Genomic DNA, 12,066 nt, shown 5'->3' with positions numbered 1-12,066 from the left:
AAATACATGATGTCATGACCTATTATAAAGCTAAATAACCAAGAGAATATATAGCTATTACAAAGGGAGACAAATAAGTGAAAAAAAAAAGGGTGTCTGGAAGTAGACACATACATATAATCACATGATTTATGACAGAGTGACACTGCACACGGTGAGCTGCCCATTTCAGCAAATGGTGCTGGGCCAACCGAATGTCCACACTGGGAAAATATGACAGTTCCTCCCATGAGACTGAAAGAATAAGTGTAAAAGTTAAAACAATGAAATCTTTGAAAGAAAATAGCTTAATGTCCCTGTGCACTGTGCTAAGTCACTTCAGTCGTGTCCAACCGTTTGTGACCCTATGGACCATGGCCTGCCAGTCTCCTCGGTCAAAGGTATTCTCCAGGCAAGAATACTGGAGTGGGTAGCCATTTCCTCCTCCGGGCTATCTTCCTGACCCAGGGATCTAACTCGAGTTTCTGGCACTGCAGGCAGATTCTTTACAGTCTGAGCCACCAGGGAAGCCCTTAATGTCCCTAGTATTAGCAAATACTTCTTAAAGGGGCAGAAAAAAAGTATTGGCTGTAAAGGGAAACAAATGGATAAACTGAGTTATACTGGAATTAAGAATTATTATTCCTCAAAAAACTCCATTAAGGAAAAAAAGGGGCAAGTTACAGAACTGGAGAAAATAGACACATGCCAGAAATTTAAAGAATTCATACAAATCACTAACAAAAGAAGTCAACAGTATAAGATAAAATGGGGAAAGAATTAGACTTCATAAAACCAGTTATAGAAATAGCCAATAAATACATGAAAAATAAATAAAAATTTTCATTTATAATTTTATAAATGAAAATTAAATATATTAATTCATTAGTCATCAAGGAAATGTACACCCCAATGTGACCACCACCATGCAGGCACAGAACTGCTCTCACTAAAATGACACTAAATAGCAAATGTTGGGGAGGATATGGAACAAATGAAATTGGTGAAAGTATAAACTGGTAAAACTATTTCGAAAAGTTGTTTGATTTTCTGATGATGTAGTAATTCCATGCTAAATATATGCCCAATACAAATGCTTACATTTGTTCAATAAATTACATGTATAACAGTGAATAGAAATCCCACCTGCCAAAGCCTAAAATGGATTCCATCAATTACAAAACAGATAAAAACGGCTGTAAATTCACGTGAAAGAATACTACAAACCAATGAGAATGAGTGAACTACTGCTGCATACAATCGCATGAGTGACGTTCACAAATAACATCCTGCAAAAGAAACAATAAAAACACAAACTCTATGAAATCATTCACTGAAAGCTTAAAAACAGGTAATGTTTGGTGGTAGAAATCAATAGAGATTATCCTTAAAGGGCAGGAGGGATGGTCACAGTATGGGGCCAAGAGAGGGGCTTCTATGCACATGCTTTCATTTTGCAAAAAATCCATTAAGCTGTACATTTAATGATTTGTGCAATCTTCTGTATGTACTTTATATGTTAGTTTAAAAGATCACCCGAAAAAAACAAGAGCCAAATCAAAGGTGCCCCTATAGATCTTTGGGTTTCCCTGGTGGCTCAGACAATGGTCAATTAACATGAACATTAGAGAGGACCAAGTCAGCAATGTATTTACTGTGCTGTGCTTCAGTCACTCAGTCATGTCCAACTCTTTGTGACCCTGTGGACTGTAGCCCACCAGGTACCTCTGTTCACAGGGATTCTCCAGGCAAGAATACCGGAGTAGGTTGTCATGACTTCCTCCAGAAGATATTCCTCCTGGGTTTTCCCAACCCAGGGATCAAAACCAGGTCTCCTGCCTTGCAGGCAGATTCTTTACTGTCTGAGTCATGAGAGAAGCCCAATAATACTGGAGTGGGAAGCCTATCCCTTCTTCTGGGTTGGCTTCTACCCAACCCAGAAATCGAATTGGGCTCTCCTGCATTGCTGGTGGATTTCTTATCAGAGCAATGAATGAAACACTTAAAATGTTAAAAAAAAATCAAGAATTTATAATCAAAGTAAGAAAAAAAATCATCAGTAATATTTGAAGACAGTAAATGCACTGACTCATTATTTTAAAAACTGATCAAATAAAGTGAAATAATCAAGCATTATATTGACTATGCCAAAGCCTTTGACTGTGTTTCACAAGAAACTGTGGAAAATTCTGAAAGAGATGGAAATACCAGACCACCTGACCTGCCTCTTGAGAAACCTATATGCAGGTCAGGAAGCAACAGTTAGAACTGGACATGGAACAACAGACTGGTTCCAAATAGGAAAAGGAGTATATCAAGGTTATATATTGTCAACCTGCTTATTTAACTTCTATGCAGAGTACATCATGAGAAACTCTGGACTGGAAGAAACACAAGCTGGAATCCAGATTGCTGGGAGAAATATCAATAACCTCAGATATGCAGATGACCCCACCCTTATGGCAGAAAGTGAAGAGGAGAGTGAAAACGTTGGCTTAAAGCTTAACATTCAGAAAACAAAGATCATGGCATCCAGTCCCATCACTTCATGGGAAGTAGATGGGGAAACAGTGGAAACAGTGTCAGACTTTATTTTTTGGGCTCCAAAATCACTGCAGGTGGTGATTGCAGCCATGAAATTAAAAGACACTCCTTGGAAGGAAAGTTATGACCAACCTAGATAGCATATTCAAAAGCAGAGACATTACTTTGCCAACAAAGGTCCATCTAGTCAAGGCTATGGTTTTTCCAGAGGTCATGTATGGATGTGAGAGTTGGACTGTGAAGAAAGCTGAGCGCCAAAGAATTGCTGCTTTTGAACTGTGGTGTTGGAGAAGACTCTTGAGAGTCCCTTGGACTGCAAGGAGATCCAACCAGTCCATTCTAAAGGAGATGAGTCCTGGGTGTTCTTTGGAAGGAATGAGGCTAAAGCTGAAACTCCAATACTTTGACCACCTGATGTGAAGAGTTGACTCATTGGAAAAGCCTCTGATGCTGGGAGGGATTGGGGGCAGGAGGAGAAGGGGACGATAGAGGATGAGATGGCTGGATGGCATCACCGACTCAATGGATCTGAGTTTGAGTGAAATCTGGGAGTTGGTGATGGACAGGGAGGGCTGGCATGCTGCAATTCATGGGGTTGCAAAGAGTCAGACATGACTGAGCACCTGAACTGAACTGATCCTGCCTTTCTTGAAGAATTATATCAGACCAATCAAATAGTTGATGAGAGAACATTCTTAACTGAAGAATTTCAGATAATAAATGCAAAAATAACAGAATTCAAAACTCGCCCCACTGAAACCCCTAGTGAAATAATGGCATTTGCCTGCTGATGCAATAAGAAGCACAGAGCACCACATGAATAAAGCCAAAATTCATCCATCTCTAGCTCAAAATGCCATTTTATAGAAACTGTGATAAAAGAAAAAATTAAATGAATCTCAATGATGCAATCAACCTAATTTAGAATATGGAAATTTTATAGGCCAATTGATCAGATTTTTTCCAAAACTAAGTAGGAAAAAGGGTGAGGGGGAATAGGTGGAGGGCTGACCGTTACAGATTGAAATTTAAGGAATATAGCAATCAAATTCATTTGTGGACTAATTTGGATCTTGATTAAAACATGCCAACTATTAAAAGTTTGTCATCATTTTTTGTAATCCAGTAAATTTTAAATGGAATATATATTAGACAAAGAATTACTGCTAATGTACTGTAGTGTAGTTGTGCTTTTAAATGTCATTATTCGTTAGAGCTATTACTGAATTATTTACAAATGAAATAATATGTCTGGTGTCTGCTTCCAAACCCTCCAGCAAAGGAAAGAGGTAGTGATTTATGAAACAAGATTGGCCAGTTGTTGATTGTTAATCCTTGGTACTCTCAAATGCACACAGTGGTTCACTGTTGAGTATGTGTAAAATTTCACAGATAAAGACTTACCCCATCCTTAGCTTTCACCAAGAGATCATAGGTGGCTGGATCTCTTTCCCTGTCAGTGTCTTGAGAAACACAGATGCGCCCATCATGCGGGTCTATCTGGAATGCTTGAGGTGCTTCGTAGCTTTGGAATCCAGCATAAAGAAAATACTCAACAAAGCCATAGAGTCCTGCATCTGCATCGGAGGCTTTTACCTGGAAGACAGAAGGTTGATCAGTGAGGAAAGAGGAATGCCAGCATGACCTTTCAATGGACTACAAATCACCATCCTAATGTGCACAACCAAGTGGTCCAAATAGCTATTCACAAAGTGTTGTTCAGTCACTCAGTCTTGTTCAACTCTTTGTGACCCCATGGACCACGCATGCCAGGCTTCCCTGTGCTTCACCATTTCCTGGGGTTTGCTCAAACACATGTCCATCAAGTTGGTGATGCCATCCAACCGTCTCATCCTCTGCGGCCCCCTTCTCCTCCTGCCTTCAATCTTTCCCAGCATCAGGGTCTTTTCTAATGAGCCAGCTCTTCACATCAGGCGGCCAAAGTGCAGGCTTGGTTTTCCCTCTCTCCCTTACATTCTGTGACAATGCGCCTGCACTCTCTCCCTCCCGTTTCAAGGTCTCCTTTTCAGTCTCCTTTGCCCATTCCTGTACTTGTATGTGATCTCTGAAAGTTTGAGTTTCTTGGTCCATTTGCCTTCTTATTCCACTCACTATGCCTATATGATCTCATCCAATCTCAAGGGTTTAAATCTAGATGCTCACCACCAGATAACTTGTGGATTTCCACTCATTCTCAAACCCTTCAAGTGATGAGCTTAACACTTACCTTCACAGCAACAAGGACAAAGAAACCAGGCACAACTACTAGTATCCAATGCAGTTAACAGGATTCACCTTAGAGCATGAGATTTGACTTTCCTAGGACAGATTTCCTCCCTGGGGTATTGCCCCCACCAGGACCCCAAACAGTCATGCAGGGTGTGTGGGGGTGAAACCCAGCCTGTGTTCTGCTGGCCAGCAGGTACACTGACATGGAGCTGAAACTGCCCAGAGGAAAGGGCACCTTTCTCTTTAACCAGAGTATCATTTATGCTAGCAGTGACTATATGCCCAGTAGAAAAGAGAAAACAATTAGAATTATGAAAGCACTTAACTTATTTATACTAACCATTGGCGTATACAGTTAGAAATACAACAGGCTATTAATAGAATTCAAAACATTCTTGCACTCATAGGCTTGGTGTAATTTTTTTGATACGCAATGAAATTAACTAGTGATAACAAACATCTAGATAGCACTGACAATAAAAGAAGCACTTGAAGGGAAGGTCAACCAAAAGGAGAAGGAGAAAGAAAAGGAGGAGAAAGAGGAAGAAGGAGAAAGAAAAAAACAAGAATAAGAACGATATGTTACAGAACACGTACTCTCTCTCTCTATATATATATATATATATATAAATATATATAGACACAGAACACAGCTAAAAAGGGTCAAAACTAGGATTCAGGGTCAAAACTAGGATTCAAATTGATGCAGTTGAACAGCAGACTACCCGCTACTAAAGATCATGCAATCCTGCCTCTCAAGTGTCACCCCTCGTCATTTCATCACTTTATCCTTTATTTACTGAAAAATACTCCTCAAATTCCTAGCCCTCATTCAGTACAGAAGTTGCTAGATGACGCGTAACATCATATGAAATTTACTACATAAACATGTGGTTTTCTCACCAGAGTATCATTAACATGAAGAAAGGCAACTGACAGCGATGCTTGTGCTCTTGAGTCTTAGCTGGCCCTTCTACTCCCCATGGCCAAATCCCAGCTGAGTTCCAAAACACAGAAGAATAGAGTGATGACCAGGAAACAGGAGAATTAAGCAGGTCAACTTGGAGTCCAATGTCCAACTAAAAGGCGTTCCAAAACAAACAGTAGGGGACAGAGACAATGAAAACAGAGCAGCCCTTCTTTGGTTCAGAGGATGCATTCTGGTGAGGCCCCCAAAGCTGCTATGACAGGGGAGGAAAGAGTGGAAGACACTCTGGTTTTTAGCTTCCTCAGCCCATAAGTTAGGTTCAGCTCACATTTCACTGGACAGTTTGTTATACGGCCCCACCCTAACTCAGAAGGAGACCGGGAAAAGTTGATTGCCCAGGCGTTTGGTGAATGCAGTCTCGGCCTCAAATGCCACTGTGTCTCTATATGAAGACATGCATATGAGACTATGTAAGACACCAAGTGGCCTCACTATGTAGTAAAATTTAAGCAAGCAGAAAGGCACACCCTAAGCAGTCTCGGCAGTGTCATCCCAATACTGATTTCATTTTGGCAGTTCTACATATTTCTGTCAGGCTTTTTGGAGGGAGGTAAAATAGAAGACAATTAATTATCCATATTTTTAGTAGACCTACTGCTCTCATTTAAACTCTATATTGAAAAAAATAGTCTATCTTTCATCAGTACAATATAAAATAGAAGCTAAATCTTAATTATTGTGTTACCTAGATAGCATATAAAAAAGCAGAGACATTACTTTGCCAACAAAGGTCTGTCTAGTCAAGGCTATGGTTTTTCCTGTGGTCAGGTATGGATGTGAGAGTTGGACTGTGAAGAAAGCTGAGCACCGAAGAATTGATGCTTTTGAACTGTGGTGTTAGAAAAGACTCTTGAGAGTCCCTTGGACTGCAAGGAGATCCAACCAGTCCATCCTAAAGATCAGTCCTGGGTGTTCTTTGGAGGGAATGATGCTTAAGATTAAACTCCAGTACTTTGGCCACCTCATGCGAAGAATTGACTCATTGGAAAAGACTCTGATGCTGGGAGGGATTGGGGGCAGGAGGAAAAGGGGACGACAGAGGATGAGATGGCTGGATGGCATCACCCAGTCGATGGATGTGAATTTGAGTGAACTCCGGGAGTTGGTGATGGACAGGGAGGCCTGGCATGCTGCAATTCATGGGGTCGCAAAGAGTCGGACACGACTGAGCAACTGAACTGAAATGAAACGAAATGAAATTCCATCCCGATAATATACTCAATAAGCACAAATTCTCATAAATCTGCCTCTTCATCCTATTCAATCTTGACCATGAAACTGTAATGTGACTTCGGGGGTTATCTCTATAGCCTCGCCTAGTGGATCTCACTCAGGGACAAGTTTGCCCTCATGAGGGCATTTGGCATTGTCTGGAGACAGTTTTGATTTTCACAACTGGGGAAAAAGTTTTACTGGCATCTCAGGAGTTGAAGCCAGAGATGTAGCTAAACCATGAAAGAACAGATGCTGCAACAAAGAATTATCTGGCCCTGAACCTGATGAAACATTTTAAAATTGGCAATATTATTTCCCTCTTTAATGTTTTTCACAGTCCTTTACATTTATCTTCACTCTCATCAATCTCATATTCTCAGGCAAAATTATTCATCTTGTGCAACTAGCTAACATGTTTGTGAGTTATTCTTCTCATCAGATGGGCTGAACCAGGAAATCCACAAACTTCCTCACTACAAAGAACTCAATTCCAAGTACATTTGGTCTACTCCATTCTGTCAGCTGTTAATGATTTAGCAGCCTCAAGTTTCCAAAGACACCAAACATATCTTCTAAAACCATATGGTACTCTCAATAACTTTGGCTTGATTAGAAGATAAGTACAATGAACTTAAAATTCTAAAATTCATTCTCAGCTTATAACAGCCCATATTAACAAGTAACATGGCTTGTATAGAATGAGTTTCCTTATTTCCAATTCCAAGACCTTTTTCTCATTTGGACTTGTGGCAAGCAAAATATATGGAGGCAAAAGTAGGACAAGAGTGCTGGTATCAGTGTATGTTATCAGTTCAGACTCTAAGTTTCAAATCATGAAATTAAAAAGTATTCCTCTTCTCTTTATTCAACTCCCTAAAAATAGTGGCCTACTCATTAATAATTGGTCTTGAAAGTCTACATGTAATTTGGCATTTTTAAGAGGTCTACATTTTTCAGTTTCCACTGACTTTACACATAAAATTTAGGTTATTTAAAATAATAGAAATGGCTCTGCAAAATCTTTAAGAGAAAAATCTGACTATTGAGTAAATAAGCTCAGTGGGCCCTTTCATCAAGAAATAGCTGCTTCAGAGAAAGAAGCTTCTGAATAGAGTCTATGATCACAGTTCTGTGGGGCTAAATTGGGGATCTCGAGGAGAAGGAAATGGCAACCCACTTCAGTGGTCTTGCCTTGAGAATCCCAGGGACGGCAAAGCCTGGTGGGCTGCCGTCTATGGGGGTCGCACAGAGTCGGACACGACTGAAGTGACTTAGCAGCAGCAGGAGAGGCCTCGGGAGGATCTCGTCCTTGAATCTACTCAAAGAGTCACATCACAGTACCCTCAATGACATCCTTGTGTTCCTCCTCTCAGTCTCAATTCGCCTGCTTTAGGCTGAGAGGAATTTTATAATTTTTACTTTAAACTTATTCTGACTCAAAACTGTTCTCCCTCCCAGTCTCCCAGTTGGACCTTTCACTAATTTAATGGAGACATTATAAAGATGCAAGCTATTAATAAAATAGTAATACCTCCTTGATTCCATTACTAGCTTCCTGAAATTTAAAGAATTTTTACCACTTCCTTCTTTTTAACATCTGGGTAAGGATTTTTTCCATATGAAAATGTCATGTTGGAAAGTCGAAGTTTCAGTCACTCAGTCATGTTCCACTCTTTGTGACCCTGTGGACTGTAGGCCACCAGGCTTCTCTATCCATGGAATTCTCCAGGCAATGATACTGGAGTGGGTAATCAATCCTTTCTCCAGGGGATCTTCCCGACCCATGGATTGAACTCAGATCTCCTACATTGCAGGCAGATTCTTTGACATCCAAGATACCAGCTGCTGCTGCCGCTAAGTTGCTTCAGTCGTGTCCGACTCTATGCAACCCCATAGATGGCAGCCCACCAGGCTTCCCCGTCCCTGGGATTCTCCAGGCAAGAACACTGGAGTGGGTTGCCATTTCCTTCTCCAGTGCATGAAAGTGAAAAATGAAAGGGAAGTCGCTCAGTCGTGTCCGACTCTTCAAGACCCCATGGACTGCAGCCTACCAGGCTCCTCTGTCCATGGGATTTTCCAGGCAAGAGTACTGGAGTGGGGTGCCATTGCCCCTGAATATGTCATGGGAAAAAATGGGAACAATGGCTCTTGAAAACATGTTTTCATATTCTACAAACACATTGGATTCATCTGCCTACCCATCACCAGCAGAGCCTCCCTCTACTTGGAAAGGTCTCCTCTTCAACAATTGGGTGCATACTCAGACAATCACACTGGCACCCTGAAACCCAAAAATCAAACTAGAGTCATAGGGTGATATATTGTTAGTGACACTGTCCTTTATATACAGCTGGGCAATCATATCACACTTAATTCAGTGGTCTCTGTATAGAAGCCTTAGAACCCAACCTAAAAAACTGAGTGATCAAACACCAAAAGTCCTAGGAAAAGAAGGGTATACTTCAAAAATTTTAAATTAAATAACTCATTTTAATTTTTTCTTATTTTAACTTCCAAAATTTCAAAGAGGCACAGGAACCAGAGATCAAATTGCCAGCATTCATTGGGTCATGGAGAAAGCAGGGAAATTCCACTGCTTCTGCTTCACTGGTGGCTCAGATGGTAAAGAATCTGCTTGCAATACAGGAGACCCAAGTTTGACCCATGGGTCAGGAAGATCCCCTGGAGAAGGGAATGGCAACTCACTCAACTATTCTTGCCTGGAGAACCCCGTGGGTAGAGGAGTCTGGTGGGCTACAGTTCATGGGATTGCAAAGCATCAGACACGACTGAGTGATTTCACACTTCCACACACTTTCAGTTTCTGCTTCACTGACTACACCAAAGCCTTTGACTCTGTGGATCACAGCAAACCTTGGAAAATTCTTAAAGAGCTGGGAATACCAGACCACCTTACTTCCTGCGAAACTTGCATGCTGGTCAAGAAGAGCGAGTTAGAACCTGGCATGGAAGAACAGACTGATTCAAATTGAGGAAAGGAGTACAGCAAGATTATACATTTGTCACCCTGTTCATTTAACTTCTATGCAGAGTTCATCATGTGAAATGCCAGGCTGCATCAATCACAAGCTTGAATCGAGACTATCGAGAGAAATATCAAGAACTTCAAATATGCAGATAATACCACTCTAACAGCATAAAGTGAAGAGAAACTACAGAGATTCTTGATGAGGGTGAAAGAGGAGAGAGAAAAGCTGGCTTGGAACTCAATATTAAGAAATCTAAGATCTTGGCATCCAGTCCCATGACTTTATGGAAAATGGAAGGGGAAAAAGTAGAAGCAATGACACATATTATTTTCTTGGGCTCCAAAATCATGGTGGACAGTAACTGCAGTAATGAAATTAAAAGATGCTTGCTCCTTGGAAGAAAAGTTATGACAAACCTAGACAGCACGTTAAAAAGCAGATACATCACATTGCCCACAAAAGTCCATACAGCCAAAGCTATGATCTTTTAAGTAGTCATGTACAGATGTGAAAATTGGACCATAAAGAAAGCTAGGCTTTCAAACTGGAGAAGACTTATGAGACTTGCTTTGACAGCAAGGAGATCAAACCAGCCAATCCTAAAGGAAGTCAACCCTGAATATTCATTGGAAGGGCTGATGCTGAAGCTTAAACACAAATACTTTGGCCACCTGATACAAAGAGCCCACTCATTGGAAAAGACCCTGATGTTGGGAAAGGCTGAAGGCCAAGAGGATAAGGGTACAGCAGAGGATGAGATGGTTTGATAGCATCACTCACTCAATGGACATGAATTTGAGGAAACTCTGGGAGATAATGATGGACAGGAGAGTTTGACATGCTGCAGTCCTTGGGTCGCAAATAGTCGGCCATGACTTAGTGACTGAAAAACAGCACCAATTTCCAAAATCTCTACCATGAGCATAACCTAGTTTGAAGAACCAAGGTTTCTGACAAAACATACTCACACACAAATCTTCAAATAGAAAGAAAAGAAGAAAGAAATGCAAAATAACTTTATACACTGAAGCACTTTTTATATTGGCCAGTCACGGATGCAACAGCTAAAACAGGGCTTCCCTGGTAGCTCAGCTGCTGAAGAATCCACTTGCAATGTAGGAGACCCCAGTTCAATTCCTGGGTCAGGAAGATCCCATGGAGAAGGAATAGGCTACCCACTCCAGTATTCTTGGGCTAGCCTGGTAACTCAGACAGTAAAGAATCCACCTGCAGTGTGGGAGACCTGGCTTTAATCCTGTGTTGTGAAGACCCCCTGGAGGAGGGCATGGCTACCCACTCTAGCATTCTTGCCTGGAGAACCCCCATGGACAGAGAAGCCTGGAAGGCTACAGTCCACAGGGTTGGAAAGAGTTGGACATGACTGAGTGACTATGCACAACAATGATGGCTAAACCAGGGTTATAATATTTCAATGGAAGCTGGATTCAGCACTGGGGACCACAATGAATCAAATATGCCACTCTTGAATACAATTTTGGCAAGTTCACCAATGACAAGGTCTTACCAAATCTAACAATCAAAATTGGGCCCATATTTTGTATACCACTCGGCTGCTTTCACACAGCTAATCATCTCCTTCTCACTGAAACTCTTCTTCATCAGTGACCACACTATGACTCTCTCTCCTACATTTCACTGACTACCTTTAGTTTTCTTTACTGCCTCTGTGTTCTCTCTGACTTCTGAATACTGTTGTGCTCTGGAGGTCAGTCTTGGGACCACTTGGCTTTTCAATCCACATTCATTACCTGTATTGGGCTGAAAGGTGGCCAATACAAAAGACACCAGACAAAAGGTGGCCCCCAAAAGACATGTCTGCCCCCTAATCCTTTGAAACTGTGATTTTACCTTATTTTATAAAATAGTGAATCCTACATTGTATTGCCAAAGTTGTGATTAAGTATTCTGAGAAGAGTTTATCCTGGATAAACTTTATCAGATGAACCTTTAATTCAATGACAAAAGTTCTAATAAGAAAGAGGCAGAGAGATTCCTTGGACAGAAGAGGAGGAAGCAATGTGACCATGGAAACAAAGACTGGAGTGACGTGGCTACAAGTCAAGGAGTACTTTACAGGTGACAGAAGCTGGAAAAAACAAA

At 41.0% G+C, this 12,066-nt stretch overlaps 1 protein-coding gene across 1 annotated transcript in view; it reads right to left on the bottom strand.

Moving 5' to 3' along the window:
* The window catches only part of DCHS2 (dachsous cadherin-related 2), a 348,116-nt gene that overhangs the window by 204,494 nt on the left and 131,556 nt on the right, over positions 1–12,066 (bottom strand). The window contains exon 2 of the mRNA XM_069558324.1: positions 3,928–4,119. Within this exon, the coding sequence (XP_069414425.1) occupies positions 3,928–4,119 (192 nt within the window). The remainder of the gene's footprint in view (positions 1–3,927; positions 4,120–12,066) is intronic.

This window comes from Ovis canadensis, chromosome 17, assembly GCF_042477335.2.
Source record: "Ovis canadensis isolate MfBH-ARS-UI-01 breed Bighorn chromosome 17, ARS-UI_OviCan_v2, whole genome shotgun sequence".
NCBI classification, from domain to species: Eukaryota; Metazoa; Chordata; class Mammalia; order Artiodactyla; family Bovidae; genus Ovis; species Ovis canadensis.
Note: the sequence above shows the minus strand (reverse complement) of the source record. Positions and strands in the feature narration are given on the sequence as shown.